The 19,195-nt window shown below is 36.5% G+C and overlaps 1 protein-coding gene across 1 annotated transcript in view; it reads right to left on the reverse strand.

Annotated features, from left to right (window-relative positions):
* The window catches only part of mpp7b (MAGUK p55 scaffold protein 7b), a 52,894-nt gene extending 33,952 nt beyond the window's left edge, over window positions 1-18,942 (reverse strand). Inside the window, exons 1-11 of the mRNA XM_052549389.1 lie at window positions 18,839-18,942; window positions 18,274-18,333; window positions 17,704-17,822; window positions 13,585-13,662; window positions 8,954-9,034; window positions 8,028-8,168; window positions 5,088-5,169; window positions 4,242-4,327; window positions 3,826-3,900; window positions 3,517-3,713; window positions 2,103-2,167 (exon numbers count right to left, since the gene is read on the reverse strand). Of these exons, the coding sequence (XP_052405349.1) occupies window positions 2,103-2,167; window positions 3,517-3,713; window positions 3,826-3,900; window positions 4,242-4,327; window positions 5,088-5,169; window positions 8,028-8,168; window positions 8,954-9,034; window positions 13,585-13,662; window positions 17,704-17,822; window positions 18,274-18,301 (952 nt within the window). The 5' untranslated portion in view covers window positions 18,302-18,333; window positions 18,839-18,942. The remainder of the gene's footprint in view (window positions 1-2,102; window positions 2,168-3,516; window positions 3,714-3,825; window positions 3,901-4,241; window positions 4,328-5,087; window positions 5,170-8,027; window positions 8,169-8,953; window positions 9,035-13,584; window positions 13,663-17,703; window positions 17,823-18,273; window positions 18,334-18,838) is intronic.
* Between the last annotated feature and the right edge of the window lie 253 nt (window positions 18,943-19,195).

A 19,195-nucleotide genomic window follows, 5' to 3' on the forward strand; every position in this document is an offset into this window, starting at 1 on the left:
TCATCTCTAATCTTCATTTGGTGTCTTTAGGATGTAAACATTGAGATGACTGGGGTTTTTTTACGGTAAATCAAGAAAAGAAAGGAAAATGTAATCATTTTGGAAGAGAACAAACATGCTTTTACATCTCAAACGGGATGAGGTGAGCAGCGTAAATCCAAAGCTTACAATATGTGTGTGGTCTTGTCTTTAGAAGCCACAATGCAATGGCAGCCAAGGGTCAAGACATGGACGTTCAGTCCAATTGTCCATCATACTGTGGCCAGGGTGGATTTTTGGAATAGTAATTGTAAATTTCTGTGACCAAGCCCAACTTGTCTTAACCATGTCCTCACCTGCGGTTCATTGGGGAATTATGTGTTCCGTGCTTTTACAGAGCCAGTACAAATGCTGGTGCTGTCTTGAGTTTAACATGTGGCATTTTGGTAACCTTCTGCTTCAACCCAAGCTCTGTGTTTGAGTGTGTTATAGGGGAGGCCGTAAAGTGACCTCGTCGATCATCGCCGTGTAAGGACTCCAAATCACAGAGCAGCTGTCACTCTCCTCACATCCAACCCACAGATGGAGGTTTTATAGGGAAGGCTGTTGCTTTGAACAGACCTACAATGGCTTTTCAAGATGAAATCAAACTATTCCAGATCCATCTATTGGCTTCTATATTTTCCAACCCAATTTAATTCCCTCAACAATTTATACTGCAGCAAAATAAAAACTTAGGACAATGGCAACTATATGTTACTTTGCATGCATATTGTTTTTGTTATTCATCAGTTCAGATGAACTAGCTCACATGTAGTTTGCATTAATTATTATGTAGTGTCATACGTAAAAGCCGAACTGTAATATCAAATCTATATCAAATAATATCAAAAACTTTGTGTTTGCTTGTATTAATCTGAATAAGAAATGGATATCAAATACATTAAATAAAAAATAAATAAAAAATTCTACAAAGAATCCTCTTTAAAATAACTTTAATAACTTAAAATAACTTTATTGAACATTATTGTAAAATATTAATAAAAAAAATATAATATTACCACGAAACGGAAAGAACGCCTTTATGTTTTTGTGGTATTTAATTGTACAATTGTTTTAAATATGTTTCTGGAGAACTGCTTTCATCCTGAGGTCACACATTGCTGTCTTTGCTTAGTCTATGCTGAAGTCTTTAGCCAAAATGAAGGATTGACTCAGATTGTTCTGAACAGTGCAAATGCAACCTTTCCAGTGGCTTAGTATGAATGTGTTCACACGTAGTAAAACATTTTTTAATATGTCCGGCAGAGCCACTGAAATCTACAGCACTTCCTCAGACTTTATCAGGTCATTGATTCAGCTCACGTCTCCAGAGAGCAGCTCCAGGAAGATGCCTGGCACCTTTAGACACACTCTCATCTCTGACTGTCACTGACAGTTTTTGTAGTGATGTTAAGTGTGTCATCACTCCATTTCCACAATTATTTCAACATCACTCTTTAACACAGCGTGGGAGTCTATCCTTTGTTTATTCAATACAACAGGAGCTTTAAATTATCAGCACATGCTTTTCTGTATTTGTTTCAATTTACCCAGCCTGATCTCACCGCAATTCGTACATATTGTACAAGGTGGCTAATTCGTATTAATCTGTATGACCTAATTCGCACAAATTCATATGATTTGTGCAAAATCTTATGTATTTTATGAGTTGCACAATTCGTATGAATTTGTACGAATGACCTCTACTTAACCCGCCCCTAAACCTAAAAATTTTATGTCTTATAGGCTTAGTTGTTTTGTTTTATGCCTTCGTATAGCGTATATATTATTTGGTCAACTGAATGCAGCGTTGATGTCTATGCAGATCTGAGCAAGACATAAGGCTCTGAAACAGTGCACAATGAGGGCTGCATCCCTCCAAAGCAACTAAAATGACAAAATGAACACCCTGCTGCCTGGCTCAAGTATGTATGCATGGCAGCAATTAAAGGTTTGCTAGTGCACATAAAGTACACTATTTGAGACAGGGCAAGAGAGAGTGAATATATTTAGCATTTGAATATTTCAAATGCTGTCTTATCTGCATGATGTTTCAATACTGCTTGGATTACTGAGCTTACCACCAAATATCATCGAATCTCTCAGTGGGTGGAACAGAACTGCAGGCCTTTGTAAAGTCACTCTCCTGTAGGGAAACATAGGAATCATGCTGAAAATATCAACATCTCAGTTACGCTCAGGGAAATTCCTCATAAAAATTGTAAAGCTGTCTCTTCAAAATACAAAGTCAAAAGACGTTCAGTCTGTCATAGTCAAAACATTAGACAAAAACATTAGTAGGTCTGGTTGACACTGAAGCCTATTCTGGCTGAAATTCACTATGGTTCAAAAGTAAGACGTTATTTTATGTGTTTGCTTTTATTTGTGCGCGTCAGTCGCCGTGAGGGGCTGACGCGCTGTTTTGTTTATTTTTGAATATTAAAATGTTTTTGATTGTGCGCCGGTTCCCGCCTCCTTCTTCCCGATGAATATGGAGATGTGAATATCGTTACACAGTAATAACCATATTTTAAAATGTGATTTATTTGTGCGATGGCAAAGCTGAATTTTCTCGCAGTCATTACTCTAGTCTTCAGTGTCACATGATCCTTCTAAAATCATTCTAATATGCTAAATTTGTACTCATTGCTTATTATCACAGTTATAAACAGTTGTTCTGCCTAATGTTTGTGGAAACGAAGATATTTTTCAACATTCTTTAATGAATAAAAAGATCAAAAGAACTGTCTTTAATACATTTCTTTGTAACAATATAGCAACATCTTTACTGATACTCCAAACTTTTTAACAGTAGTGTATATTATATCGCAAAACAATATAATATAATGTATCTGTTATATTCTATAAGTCTTTAATAAGAAATAAAAACACCAATTCACAAACAAAACTTTTTTTATCAGAATATACCTGGCATATTATTTCACCCTCAGATGTACTTGTTTGATCGACTACCAAACTGTCTAGACAAAAGAAGAAGAAGAAAAAGAAAAAAATGTATTCCCGAAAGTTCCATAAAGTCAGCATGCCAGTTTAAGAACATACTTAACAGTTTGTGGGAACTGGCCTCAGACGGTCAGAATGTTTCATCTTATGTTGAGGCTACATCAAGTTATTTAGTAAACCTTTCAGCAATGTCACTTTCATGTCATTAACTCAAAGACACTCAAAAAACAAAATCTATGCATGCTGATATATTCTCATCTTCTGATGTCATTTATAGGCAAAAACTGTCCAGACAAAAGACACATTTTGATGACATTGATTGTTTTCCTTTTTATGAGCGAAAGTTTGACTAAGGGAGTGTCAGATTGTGTTACCCTTGACTGTGTCTAATTCAACATTGGGAAAATGATGACAGGATCTGAGTCTGACTGACAAAGTCTGTGTATGACTCTGACAAAAGAAGGATTTAGTTTCTCAGTCTAGACTTGGAGTTCAAACTTTGCAATAGTATGATTACGAAAGTTTTCTTACCTTTCCTGAAGCTGTCTTGAGGGAATCAATCCAGCCCTGAGGTTGGCGTCACCGTGCCGTCTGGCCTGCCACCAGGTGTCATCTTCTTGGCTTACAATCTGTAACACATCTCCTCTCCAGAATTCCAACCCGGCGTCTTTGCATGGAATAGCAGGATCTGCTTGGGGATTATAGTTGAAAAGTGCCCTTACAAAGATCTGCAAAAACCCACAAATACATTTTGATGTCAACAAGTTCGGTTTTAATTATCTGAAGTGTAAATCAATTTAGAAAACAGCTCTTTACACATTATTATTTTAATAGTGAGACCTTGTTATCTATGGTCTCTGGCTCTTCTTTGGTGCCAGGGATGACTTTGAAGGTCACTGCTCCTTCTGACTTGGCCTGGAGGATGTGATAATAACATACAGGCCCAAAACAAGCTTACAACTTTCAGATTCAATAACACTTATGAATAAAGACAAAATGCAGATTTGTCATCCTGCAGAAAACGTACATTCTAAAAAAAAAAAAAAAAAAAAAAAACATTTACACATACAGATTAGACACCAGTTTCTATTTTGGATATTATTGGCTTCTGGTCTAGACAGTATAGTCATGTTAACCAAGAGAGGTTTGCTAGTTAAGCTAGTTAAAACGTCTTGTGGGGACACCAACACAATATCATCCTATGCTGGAAACCAGCTTCCAAAATGCAACACATGCTAGTAATCTGTGATGCATACTAGTATGGGAAGGATCTCCTTTGGGTTCTTGTCCTCCATTGGAACACCATTGACTTCCTTGAGCTTGTCCCCTTCATGAATTAGACCTGTAGTATTAACCAATGAACCAATGAGAAGAATGTTTTAGCAGAATTAATTATGTTAAACATTGAGTTTAAGTGACGTGACATACGGCCAAGTATGGTGACCCATACTCAGAATTCGTGCTCTGCTTTTTTAACCCATCCAAAGTGCACACACACAGCATTAAACACACACACATTATGGGAAGCCATTTATGCTGCGGCGCCCGGGGAGCAGTTGGGGGTTCAGTGCCTTGCTCAAGGGCACCTAAGTCATGGTATTGAAGGTGGAGAGAGCACTGTACATGCACTCCCCCCAACTACAATTCCTGCCGGCCCGAGAATCGAACCCACAACCCATAAATTGTGAGTCCAACTCTCCAACCATTAGGCCACGACTCCTCCACTTAACCTGGAACTATAAGCATTGGTATAGCACTGTGCCAAGCAAGACTTTTAATTAGCGACCAATCTTTTGTTTCATATTGTGATGTACATCCAAGAAAATAGAAAAGGGGAAAAATATCAGATGGCTGCATATCTGAATGTAAGCTAAGTGGACTCAATGACTGGAAAGCCATGGCAGTTATGACATTTTGATTAAAAACTATGAGCTATGAGTAAAAATGAAACATATGTACAGTATGGATGAATAATTCACAATAAGATCAATAAGATGGTAAATTTTTACATTTCGTGTCAACTTTAAGTGTTCTCCTATGTCTATATACTGATTTTGGTTCTAGTTAGTTTTTAATAATAATAAATTAAAAATGTTTCTCACCACTTCGATCAGCAGCTCCTCCTCTCATGACCCGAGCCACCACTATAGCTCCAGTAGACTCATCTCTCTTGATGGTGGCTCCCTGGAACATAGAAACATTCCAATTTTTTTTTTTTTTTATTAAAGTTCCAAAAAGCAATGTTCTTGTAAATCAATATGTGAGTGTCAGGTTAGAAATTGGTGCAGAAATGTCTTAAGAAAGGGTAATACAGGTGTGAATATCATAAAAAGAATCTTAAGCATGTTATGCAGTGAGAGCTGAGCTTTAAATGTTGCCTTAAACCATGAAAAAGTCAAACTTAATGAGGGAAACCTGCCATGAAAGCTTAAATTAGGACAAAAAACTTTTGTTTTAAATCACACATATTGTTGACATGATATGTCAAACATTTGATCCGTTTTCTTTTAGCGTGTGAAGGAAAATTCAGCAGCCAATGAAATTAATCTTCCAGGTCCATTGGATCTAAACACACATTTGACCTTGATGAATTAGACACATGTCTGTGTTTTGCTACAGTTCCATAACTATTAGCACCATCTCACATCACTTGAACAGAAAAATCATTTCTGTTTTAATCATGTACCAAAATGTTCATTTCATACACATCATCTCCCATGACAATCAGTACAATGACTGTGGGCACAATACCACAGCTACAATAATATTGTTTAGGTTAAACCCTCCAAAACATATTAACAACTTGCAGAGGTCCTAAATTTAACTCTAGTCCAAACTTGGGTGATATTTTAGTCTTTGAAAGGCCTTTTAGATAACTGTTTTCAGGAGGCCAGGCTTTAACAAGCCTGTGCAGAAGCAGACAATGAGGTAAATGATGCTATAAGGGACAAGAGTTAGGGGGCCCTGCATAGTTCCTCAACCACAGGAGAAGCCAAAATGGCCTGTATTCCTTAATAGCAGGGCTAAGGCCCCCTATAAGTAAGACAATAATATCTCTTTAGGTTGTGGAGAACTTTTTAGTACCTTCTCAAGATTCTTAAATAAAAATAGGAAAAGCCATGGCCCAGTGTTTATAACTCTCTACTCATGGTGTGGGAAAGCAAATGGGTTCTGGTTTGTGCCTCTTTGTAATAGCCTGCTCAAAGAGAGAACAGTCAGATTTAAGGTTAATGTAGCCGCATGGCAACATCACTGATCATAATTTGTAAGGTAACCCCCATCTGCCAGGTCTGACTTCTACTGCACAACTCCCTGTAAACCACAAATACATCGAGCACAGACCAAGTCTGCAGACACTTTTGTTTGTACAGTATCACAGCATGATACTGGGATGATGGCAAAGCACTGGTTTCAGATGTCATAAAGACGGTCATGTTGTTGTAAGCCATACTATGTCGTATCTGCTCCAAACTTCACATGTTTAATAAGAGTCCTGGGTTGAACACATGTAAAGGCCAATATTCTGTCATAATCATAGCATCTTTTGCTGGAAACAGTAAACAACTTGCTTTATACTAACTTAAAGATGCAGAGTTTGGCACAAATAAATGACTGAAATATTCCTCTTATATTTACCACTTTAAATTCAGTTTTTTTTTTTTTTTTGCCATCTGATGGTGGTGAGGTGGGTGCGAGGGCCCTTTCAACACTGCATGCAGCTTTATTAATTGCTGTGATGCAAAGCTGAAGTTTTGGCAGTCATTACTCCAGTCCTTAGTGTCACATGATCCAGATATTTATAAAAAAAAAATGCTGATTTAGTGATTGAAACATTTCTTATTGTTTTTTATGCTGAAAACAGTTGTACTGCTTAATATTTGTGTGCAAACCATGAGACATCTAGTTTTCTTTTATTGTTTTATTATTATTATTTTTTTTTTTTAAAAGTTAATTTCTTTTTTAGGTGGCAATATAAATGTTTTACTGTCACTTTTAATCAGCCGTATGTGTCCTTGCTAACTTTAAAAAAAATTCAAACAAAACTAAAATAAAACAGTGTAGTATATTTAGTGACACTCTGCATCTTCTTGTTCCCACCAGACTGCTAGAAAATGTTGTTTATTTGACTGTTCTCTAGTAGTGTATTCAATTCTAATCGCAATCATGATATACAACAATGAAAAAAAAAAAAACCTTTAGGGAGCATGATGACATTGAAGGACTTTTCGTCACAGTCATCTCTTTCCATTCATTCTCTGCAATTCATAAAGCTCCATTCAAATGGCTGCCTGCTTCAGCATTATTCACCAGATGTTATAGACGAAAATACTAATAATAGGGAAAATCTGCATTTTACAAGTTATGCATTATGAATGGGAAGACAGCCACATTGTGCGTCAAAACGAGAAGGAGAAACCACAATAAAAAGATATACCTTGTTTGAGAGGGTTCGATCTGAAGTCATGCATTTTATTAGGAGAGGGCTTTACAGTGTTTCCTATTTGTATTCAAAGCATCCCATCTAAGTACCACAAATGTAAGTGCAGATGGTTTTGCTCAGAGATGGAAAATATGATTCTGGAGGTAAACTGATCCAGGTTGCACTTTGATACTCTTTAGTATTATAATCCAAATCTTACCCCTAAATATGCGTGCCTTATTAGTGTTATGCTGATTATAATCAAAAACAGTTCAGTCTGATTATTTGATTTCAATTGATTTCTAATCAATTTCAGTGCCCTGACTTTTACATAAACATGAAGTATAACTCAGAGTTTAATTGATGGAAAAAGTTAATCTATGAATGAACTTTCCAAGCAATAGTCTTCAGGAATGAGTTTGTAAATGTATCTGACAGTTTAATGTTGTATGGCAGACCAGTGCAATTTACATTTAAAGGTGGAGCAGATATCTCTAATGGATTGTAGATATGATGACGGTCCATAATGACTTAAATGCTGAGTTCCTACTACTACAAACCTGTTTTAACAAACATGGACTATTTTCCTATTTTTTTACTCATTTTATTCAGAGGGACCCACCAGTGGCTCCTGGTTTTTAACCAAACAAACAATCTTGAATGAATCTTCCTCTTTCTCGATGTAATCGGGCAGTGGGGGTAGAGGAGGCAACCGAGGGTCATACTCTTTCTGAGACACCATGTCATGCACTGAGAGAAGAGCCTGAAGAGGATAATGAAAACATAGTGGAATTAGGAATTAAGTTAGCCATGTTTGTAAGGGATAATGTGTGACACGATGTTACAAATCACTGTTTTTTTTTTCACAACAATATGTATAATGAATATGTATATCCGAGTGAAGAATCTTTTTGAATGAGACGAAATGTAGGGCAGGATTGTCCATGCAGCCTTATAATAAAAAAATGCAGTCTTTAAAAGTGACTTTCAAAAACATAAATAACTTTTACAGACCACAATCTTTTGAACAGTAGCATACATATAAAAGGTTAAAATATTTTCAGAAAATCAAAAGGAAAATCAACAGTCAACACTGGTGACTGGTCTTTACACTTGGCTTGATAAAGAATCTTTCCACATTGGATATCACCTTACTGAGGCAACCTAGTGTTGCTTTATAAAATGTGAGAGCCAAACAAATGATCCAAGAAGCAACATATCATTAGACCAATCACAAATAAATCTGTCAAAGCTCTCATTGGTGAAACTCCTGAACTCTATAAACTTAATGTGTGGGTCTGGATTTTTACAGGCCTTAAGATGTTTTTTTTTTTTTTTTTTTTCATATTCAGTTTTTCAATATTTTATTAATGATATATCATGAAATTTTTTACCAAATACTATTTGTGTACTTTGACACCAGCCCACCATAAAAGCAGATTTTCTTTTATTTTCTTCTGTTTTCAGTCAAACATTTATGTCAGTCAAGCCTTTGCCTTTTTTGTAATTGTCACTGAATCTTGACCTAAATGTATATTCTCTTCTCACCTGTACATGAGGTTTATAGAGCAGGTATAACAACTCTGTTGTCTCTGGGCTGGCGACTACACAGCGCAGCTCTTCTGCCAACTGGAATGAAAAATAAGAAGCATTAAACATTTCATAATGTCTATATGATATGGTATAACAGGCAAAAGTCTCTGACCAACCCATTTGGCTTAGTTTGTGCTCCAGGTATCATGAACTGATCTGGTGCCAGTTTGCTTTGGCAATGCTCGGAGGTCTGGTTCAGTCTATCCCAACCCACTTGACAATATTATGCAAATGTTTGCATAGCAGGTCAAAAAGCCACAGTACCAGGAGACCTGGAGAAATAGCTGTTTCTGTTGTGGTTCAGCCAAGCAACAACCAACCTGACTGAATGTGGTTCTGAGTGACACCGGACCTGACATTAAACAAACATTAAATCTCCAAAACTGAAATTTTACACTGAGCTGCGATGTAAGGAAAATGCTTTTAACGGCTAAATGCTCCAAAATGTCCTCCTCATTTTCAGTCCGAGAGAAGATGGAAAGTGATACACTTTAAAACTACTCTTTGCCTTAATGAAATACAGCATGCACAGTCAAAAGCTGGAGATAATCTTTCTTTTAAGAGTCTCTGCAGAATTGAGTTGATAAAGACAGAGCTGATTGTTTTTGCAAGGTGTGCAAGGAAAAGGAAAAACTTTAGTTTTATAATATAAATGTGAATACTGTTGGGAGATAACTTTAATGAGGAAAGATAGAGGTTGAATTGCAATCCAACTGTTTCTGTGATTAAAATACTTCAATAAGTGGAAACAAAAAACACAAATTAACATCTTTTTAGTCAGTAGTTCAGCTTACCAAAACTAGAATTAAATATATTTTAAAATGTAATTTATTCTTGTGTCATCTTCAGTAATTGCATAAGTTTTCAGTGTTACATGATCCTTCAGAAATCCTTGTAATATATCTATCTTGTACAACAAAAAAAGATTTATTAGCACTAATATTAGCAATGTTGAAAACAGTTTTTTTTCCTGCTTAAAAGTATTTATTGTAAATTGAGATTTATAAAAAAAAATAAAAAAAAAATCTCTACCCCAAACTTTGTCAAAAGCTCTATTATAATAATTTATAATAAGAAAAAATGTTTCTTCTTGAGCACCAAATTCGGATATTGGGACACCTGACCATTACACCAACAGTGACTTTCTTAATACATAGGAACCTTGTAATGATTATGAACCTTGCTTTGTATACTGGGGCACCGTGGGGTACACTGAAGCGTTAAAGAGATAGTTCACCCAAAAATGGAAATTCTGTCATTACTTTCTCACCCTCATGTCGTTCCAAACCTGTAAGACTTTCGTTCATTTTCAGAACACAAAGTAAGATATTTTTGATGCATTCCGAGAGCTCTCTGACCCTCCCATAGACAGTAACGAGGAGATTGTTAAAATAACCCATGTGACATCAGTGGTTCAACTGTTACTTTACAGAGCTATGAGAATATTTTTTTTGTATGCAAAGAAAACAAAAATAACAACTTTATTCAACAATTTGTATGAATTGTACAAGTTGAGGTTGTAGGATTGAGCGAGGAGTTTACTGCTTCTGTCTTCCCCTTATCTATTTTGACCCCTTTAGGGTTAATGTGATATCCAAGGAACTGATGAAAGCTAATGGAATATACACTTCTCAGCTTTGAGGTCAAAATGGTACTCACTCAGCTTGGCCAGCACAAGTGAGACATGGTGACAATGGTCAGTCTCGTTCGGGTAATATACAATGGATGTAAACCTGGACAAAGCGATGGAGGTACTCCTGGATCACCTCATTCGTGAACTCTTGGAATACAGAAGGGGCACTGACCAGGCCATATGAGATGACACAGTAATGTAAGGGCCACAAAAGTTGTTTTCCATTCAAACGTATTATCCGAATGAAGTTGTATGTGCTGCAAAGGTCAAGCTTCATGAAGATGATAGCTTCACACAACAATTCCAAAGTAGCCAGGATGAGGGTACCTGTATTTCACAGTAAGTTTGTTAACAGACTGGTGATCGATGCAGATACTTTTTTGTCCTTTTTCATCATAAATAAGAAACCAGTAGCAGCAGGGGATTTTGATGGATGAATGTAGCCCTGGGATAGTGCTTCCAAGTACTTTTCCATGGACTTCTGTTTGGGAATGACAGTGGATAAATCTTTTCTCTAGGCACTGGTTCACCAGGCAGCAGATTAACAGCGTGGCTCCACTGTCAGTGAGGTGGTAAGTGGGAGGCTCACTTGGGACAGAAGGCTTCCTTGAAGTGAGAAGTACAGGACGGAGCTTCAAGAGACATTTGTTTAATTGGGTCTTGATGGTAATGGAATTGACTTCAAATACAAGCGACTTGCATGGAGGAACTGATGGAAAGCAATAAAGCAAACACTGAGGGCCCTGAAGAACAGGATACCATGGGTGCTTAACGAGCCATGGGCACTCCAAGATGATGTTGTCTTTTCCTGAACCAGGAGAGTGATGTCTTCCACTTGCAAGCAGCCCAGCTGTAGCCTTATTTGGCCCACACAGTGACAGATAGTGCTATGACCCAGAGGTTTACTTTTTATTTAGAAGAACATGAAGTTTCACATGGATATTCTGGAGGTGGGTGCAACAGATATTAAGTTGCAGGCTGACCCTAAATCTAGACACAGATAGAGAGGCATTAGAGACAGTAAGAGTTACAAAGGTGGCTAAAGGCTTGGCATAGAGATTATGGTAAGTGACGAAACTCTTTGTTTGTGGGTCTTGATGGGGTGTGTAGATACCACATGTCTGTACTCCATAATATGGACAAAGATCAAGAGTACACCAGGATTGACGCTTTGCCGAGGAGAGAGAGCAAGTGCAGATCTTTGCCAGTTTGGGGAAAGTCATGGCCTAATGGTTAGAGAGTGGGACTTATTATCCAAAAGGTTGCAAGTTCGAGTCTCGGGCCAGCAACGATTGTAGGTGGGGGGAGTGAATGTACAGCACTCTTTCCACCTTCAATACCACGAGCCTTGAGCAAGGCACTGAACCACCAACTGCTCCCTGCCGCAGCAAAAATGGCTGCCCACTGCTCCGGGTGTGTGTTCATGGTGTGTATTTAATGCTGTGTTACTGTTATGGGCACTTTGGATGGGTTAAATGCAGAGAATGGCAAACTCAGCAAATTCTGAGTATGGGTCACCATACTTGGCCCTATGTCACATCATTTGTCACTTGTTTGTGGCCTGGTTCTGGAGACGAATCTGACTGGGAATGAAGATACAAGGAGCAGATGTGATGTATCATTGAGGCAATTCTTCATCCAGTGAGCCATGCAGATGGACAGCTGAATGAATTATACAAGCCCGCTGGAGTTGTTGTGAGCAGCATGTTGCAGCCTCAATGCGAGTTCCAGTTCTTGATGGGATGTTGGCTCATTCCAGTCATTGGCAGCTGTGAGGGTCCAGAATTTCAAAGCATCTATGATTGAGGTTTTCCTTGACGTAACTGATAGAGTTGTTCACTGACTTAAGTATCACCAACAGAATCTCCAAAAACCTCACAGTAATGGGAAATTAAATTCTTAAGGGACTGAGTGGCAGGGCCAACTTGATTCCATATAGTTTCTGCCCAATGGAGAGCTCTTCATTAAAAAGGAACAAGAGTGGGGTGCCTGCAGGGTTCATGGTGGGTTGTGGTCTGGCCTTCTGTTACAGAACACCAAACACGGTAGACAAAATATTAGGAACCCAATCGCAGGTATTTATTACACAGTTTAAGAATAATGACAGCTAAGTATGTAAGCAGAGATTCAGAGCAGCACACTACACAGGGGAGCAGAACATACAAATACATACACAGGGGATTACTTAAGGAGATCGCTGAAGATAATGCTGGAGATTGCTGGAGTTAACTTTGGAAACCACTGTAGACAACACAGTAGATATTGTTGTCTGGATAGTAGTTTCTCTCTTTAGCTGTCCAAACTCAATTTTTGAGCGAAGTAAACAGAAATTATTATTGTTCATGTACACAATAGTACACATATAATGACACATAATAATATCCATTGTATTTAACAAATTATCTGTATTAAAACCTGAGCCTTTTATCAAATATTTCCTTACTTCCTGAAGCAAGACACTGACCAGTCTGACGTAGCAATATTGGCTCAACCAGTGGTGAGAATTTAGGACAGGACTATTTATTTCTTTGACCAATGCAGATGACAGGGTTTTTCGGGAAGCTTGTTTGAAACAATAATTATTTTTTAACTAATTTCCAGTTTGTCATGCTGGTGGTGCAGAAATTATACACTGCAGTTTTAAAGAGCTTAGGAAAAATTGGGTCATGCTGGGCATTGACACACAAAAATGCCATTTTGGCCTTGAATATAAATAGGTATGGCCAAATTAAAAAAATAATAAAAAGCAATAAATAAACGAGTGTCTGTGAAGCTGCACATGTATTTATGTGACACTGGGGTGTTCACAAGTAATCCCTTCCAGTACACTTCAAACTGACAACACTAAACAGACTAAAGGTCCTGCAACTGAATCCCGTCCCAGCTCTGCTTGAGTGTCTGATCACTCTGGTCTGGAGACAAAAACCACTAGTTGCCCCAGAGGAGAACTTACGTCCTGAGCCAGGCCCTGTGTGCTTTCCAACAGTGGAGCAGGCCGCTGGGCTCTGTACTTCTGCAGTCTGTCATAGACCTGTGAGGAGAAGAGAAGTGGCATCAGACTGCCGTCCGATGCCCAGAGGGTTACTGTTCACCCTTTTGACCCTCACCCCTGAAATGCATCTGTAGAAGCAAAATGTTTCTCTGTATTATGTAAGTAATATATCACTCAATATGATAAGCAGAAGTAACCGACGTGTAAATATGTCAGTCAAATCTATAGTAACATGATTTTTTGTGTGTGTGTTTATCGTTTATCTGTCTGTTCATCCATTGGCTGGACTGTATGGAGCAGGTAATGCTAAAGCTATTAGAATATCAGCCAAGAAAGATGTAATCATATTTATGGTCCTCACACAGCTAAGAGAGCTCATAAAGACGAACATGTTTCATAACAGATGTATTAGGTAAAACTATTTTAATTTTTAAAAAGATGATGTCATACGCTAAAAACCAAATACATTTTGGCTTGTAGGTTTGGGGCTACATTCTCTGTTAACACAAAACTGCATGTAACACACTTAACACACTTGCTATCAATATCTCTTGCTATTTCTTAATGCAGATCAATGTGTCAAATATCACACCTTACGTATAGGAAGCCAACAAATAAATCTATTAAATATTTATTTCCACAATAAGGGAATTGCCATTTTGTGAACAATTTTATGATGATGTATATTCTGACTTACACTGCATATTTATTTCAAATTCTTATGGTACATTTCTTGTTTATTGTTTACATTTTTTCCCCCAACACAATTAAGAGCTTTGATTTACTTTACAGTCATATGGCCAAAACAAAAACTTACTCTTTTTTACATACTTAGTAGCCTTTAGTTTCATGTTTTTGTTCGCTGCTGAGATGGACTCTGACATTAGTTGTTGTGTAGTGAGATTTGGTATATCAGTTTAAGACATTTCATACTCATGCTGAAATGTCTTGCAAATAAAGTAAATTCATAGCTTGCCTCTGGAGATATGCTTGTCAGTGTAACAAACACTTTTCCTTTTAATGGCCCCTTAACAGGTGTGTGTGAGGGAAGTTTCAAGCAGCAGTTTCACATGCTATAACTCATCTAAACTATTTTTGAATTATTGCATGTAGGTTTCTGTGAAAATGTTTGAATTTAAAACTACATTAAATATTCATATTTTAAATTTCTATCGCCTTTTTTATCAAATGAACTATGATGAAGGTAAAAAGATAAATTACAGTACATGAAACACACTTTCCTATATTTACTAAAATACAAAAGCATTCAAACATTTGGTTTTAGCACATCTGCAATTGGTATACCAAAACTGGTAAACTTAAAAAACCTAATTTAGTAGTTTAATTGTGAGGACGTAGTGCTGAAGGACAACTAAATATTTAATGAAGTATAATGATTGTGCTAAAAGTGGAACTACTGCAAGTATACTTTCATGTACACTATCAAAATATTAAGCACAATATAAACACATTAATATTAAGAAATGTGCATTGTACACAAACATTTAGAGGAAGCATTTTAATAATTCTGTTATTGCACTTCAAAAATGAATAACTAACTGTGAATTGAATCTAACTGATTCTCGCTGTTTACCCAAAGATTCACAGCCCATACCTGTTACTGATGTCTTATATATTTAATGTTTCTTTAAATAAATCTGTCAGGAAAAGTTATAACAGCCACTGAGTAGCCTAAAAGAATAGACCTAGCCTTAAAATCAACAACGAATCAGAGTAGAAACATAACAATTTAAAAATTATATTTATAAGGTCATTTTAAAACTACCTTATGTACAATTTACATGTTTGCATTAATTTTTATTTGAGTGGTGATAAAAAATATTGAATCGAACTTGGACTAGTTTGGAATACTTGTTTATTGTAAATTTTAATATTATAGCAGTGTGTATGTAATAGGGCTTCCTTTATAGTTTACATCATTAGCTGAGATCTGCATGTGTTTTGTTTTATCTGCACATGTGTTTGCATGTGTGTTGTCTTTTACAATATGTCATGAAGAACAGTAAAAGCCATAAATGCTACTGGTATTTAATGTACTGCAGGTATTCATTATTATGTCATATAATATTGTTTCTGGCATGCATTTTAAGTATTTTTGTACCAATGATAGAAATAGCTTTCAAACATTTTTTGAGCAGTTATGTTGTTTCTAGGAAAGTGAAAAGTCAGACTGATTGGAAAATATGATCCTTTCTTAGCATTCAAACAGAAACATCCAGCAGGAGCACTGAACACCTCACAGATCCACATGACTAATGGAACAGGGCACTCAACAGTCCAGCTGAGCTGTGTTTGGGTTTTTATCACAGTCTCCCCTTCCCCTTCAACCTCTCCTCCCTTTCTCCTCGCCTCCCCCTCTCTCTGTGTCACAGACAGCATGTGCTGGATTCATCAGACCCATCTGCCAGCAAATGATGATGCTGGGTGTGAATTTGCTGCAGTGTTTGGAGAACTTAGTTTTCAAAAGATTTCATTCCAAAGTGTGTGAATGAACGATTAACCCTCTGTTGATCTCTGGTCATTTAGATGTACCCTCAGAATGAAACTTTGTGACTTTTCTGGCACCTATGATATCTAAGGAAAGAAGTGGACATCCCTTGTAATCTTCATTGTCCAAAAAAAAAAAAAAAAAAAAAAAAAATTGTTGTTGTTGTACAATACACAAATCACCCACCGTTAAAAATAAATAAATAATAATAATAATATGATATTCCCTAGTTGCTTCTGGGTGTATTTTCAGACATATTAAGGCATGTTATTATTTTGAATTTGCATTAAGAGGTTTAAAAATTCTCTCAGAAGCAACTAGGGAATACACAACCGCATGTAAGTGAGGAATACCAGAGGCGTAGGACTGGACAAATGTGTGATTGAAGTGAGTGATTGAAGTGAGTAATTTACAGTACTCAATGAATGAAGGAATAATGAAAAGAAGAACCAAAAAACATTAAAGCTATCCCATGACTTTGTCACTTTTTCCATTTAATATTGTGAAGGACTCACTCTGCTTTGGGCTTTCATAAACATCAATAAATATTTTTAAACTACTGGAAGAAACACTTGGTATCTCTAAACCATTTGTGTATTTTAAACTAGATGCTGTTACGTCTCACAACCTCATCATCTGCAGAAATAAACTGCCACTCAAAGTTAACACATGATGGACTTAAAGGCATTATAGAATTGAACTTGACTGGATATTACAGGAATGTGATTACATAATTTCTTTATTTTCTTTAGTAAAACCCTAATCGATGCTACAATTTATCATACGACCAGATATTAGGTTCAAAATATTATGAAATTATAATTTATTTATAATTAATTAAAATACTTATTTATGACACTTTTAAGGTCCTATATAGCACTTTCAAAGCATGATTCTTTATCAAACCTTATAAAAAGGGTTCTGTTTAACACCAAAAAGGGTTCTACTATTGTAACAAGCCAAAGAACCCTGATCTGGTACCATTTAGAACCAATTTATTTTTAAGTGTGATGACTCGATGGAATTCCAGTCTAAAGCTAAACAATCACGATATTGTGTCCATCATGCACTACACAGTTTTCCATGAAATCTGTCAACTCTAACTTGAATTTATGCAACTAGCTTTGACTCATCCAAGGTGCAAACCAGGGCAAAAATCTGTTCAAAATCATGTAGTGTATTCCAGCCTTACGTCAATGCAAGAATTTGTGATTGAGTGAATAAATGAATGAATGTGTGGGTGAGTGAGTGACTGATCAAAACAGTGAGTGTATGAATCAATCAATCAATCAATCAATCAATCAATCAATCAATGAATGAATCAATGAATCATTGAATGAATCATTGAATGAATCAATGAATTAACAAATGAGTCAATGAATCAATTAATGGAGTCAATGATTGAGTGAGTGAGTGAGTAAATGTGTAAATGTGCAGGTGCTTATGGTTAAGCCAACCACTTGATCTAAATAATTTCACTCAATTCAAATCATAGCCCTGGCAAAACTACAGTCACTAAAGTGGGCTAGCAACACTCATATATTGGATGCTGCTAAAATAAAAAATCTGACCTTAATAAGCAGATGCAGAGTATTGCCCCTGAGCATGTCCTGAAGAAAAGTGCTGTCCTCTGAGGTGTCCATATGAGACTCCAGCCCAAGACTCAGAGAGTCCAGCAACTTACACACACCTAAAGATGAGAGGAATATGATAAACAATCTAATAGTCTCTAATATTCCCTGAATTATTCATTTCTATTTTTATACTGAACATTTTCTTTTATTGACATGACATGTAAATGTAGGACATTAATGATTTGTCTCATTCACATATTGCCCTCTACTGGCAACACATTTAGGTTTGCAACTCTCACCCTCTATAGTGAAAAGAAATGCTTAAATGCAGATCAAGATACAACTGCGTTTTACATACCTTATTATTAACCTAACTTTTAGGAGAGGTGCACAAGACCGAAAACTGAGAGCTTTCAATGAGACACAAAATACAACCTGACACCACTAATCTTTCATAAAACCTCTGAAATAATGCCATAGAGTAACCACATCCCACAGACTCAAGCCTGCAGCCAAAGTATACACAAGCACCAAACTGCACTCATGACCCTAAAACATCCTGCTCACCTCCTGGTCCAGATGAAGGGTCTATCATGATGATATACAGGAAAACGACAGATAAAGGTCCTGCGTATCAAGAAAAATAAATAAAAATAAAACAATTAATATTCACTGCAAAATATTGATACTGGTATTATTTCATTGTCATGTACACTACAATTTAATGTAAATATATATATGGTTTTGCATTTCCTGTCTCAAAAAAGTTGTATTGTACTGTATAATGTTATTATTATTCACTTCTGCTCATACATGTATGAACAGTTTGTTGTGGGAAATCATTCATATATAATATATCATTAATTTATGCCAAATGAATATCACTAACTGTCAACATGGTCAAACTGCAGTAGCACACAGTTCTTTTTGTTGTATCAGTATAAATTGGTTCACTTGATACTGGATTAAGAATGTCAGTGTGACCCAATTTATATGATAAAACTTACATAGCATGTGATCTGCATTTATAGTAGGATAACTTCATTATTCAAACATCTCTCACAAGACCCTGTTAACATTAAAAAGGGGGCTATCACTATCAGAAATCAAACTTTGTTATTCTACAGCTTACCTGGCCTGCAGTAATGGTCTTGTCTGGTAGTTCACTTCTAAACTCTGCATGAAATGTAACAGAGGCTCACTCACAAACTATCAGGCAGATAGATCATCATCGGTAATGACCTAAATGGAACAGACAAGCAGACTCAATAAAGCAGCACAGCATTTGACCTCTTTAGCTCCAATATGGCACAAATAAACCTCAGCCTTCTGCAACTGCGAAACAGACACATTAAAAATCAACTACATTTATTTACTGACCTTATTGAATATTTTAAGTAAATAGTTGATTATATGGCATTGCAGCACCTTGCAGTCCAGTTATAGAAGAAATCAAAGCACACCAGAGATGTATTTACTGTGCTGGACT

The sequence above is a fragment of the Carassius gibelio genome, chromosome B2, assembly GCF_023724105.1.
Source record: "Carassius gibelio isolate Cgi1373 ecotype wild population from Czech Republic chromosome B2, carGib1.2-hapl.c, whole genome shotgun sequence".
In the NCBI taxonomy this organism is placed as follows: Eukaryota; Metazoa; Chordata; class Actinopteri; order Cypriniformes; family Cyprinidae; genus Carassius; species Carassius gibelio.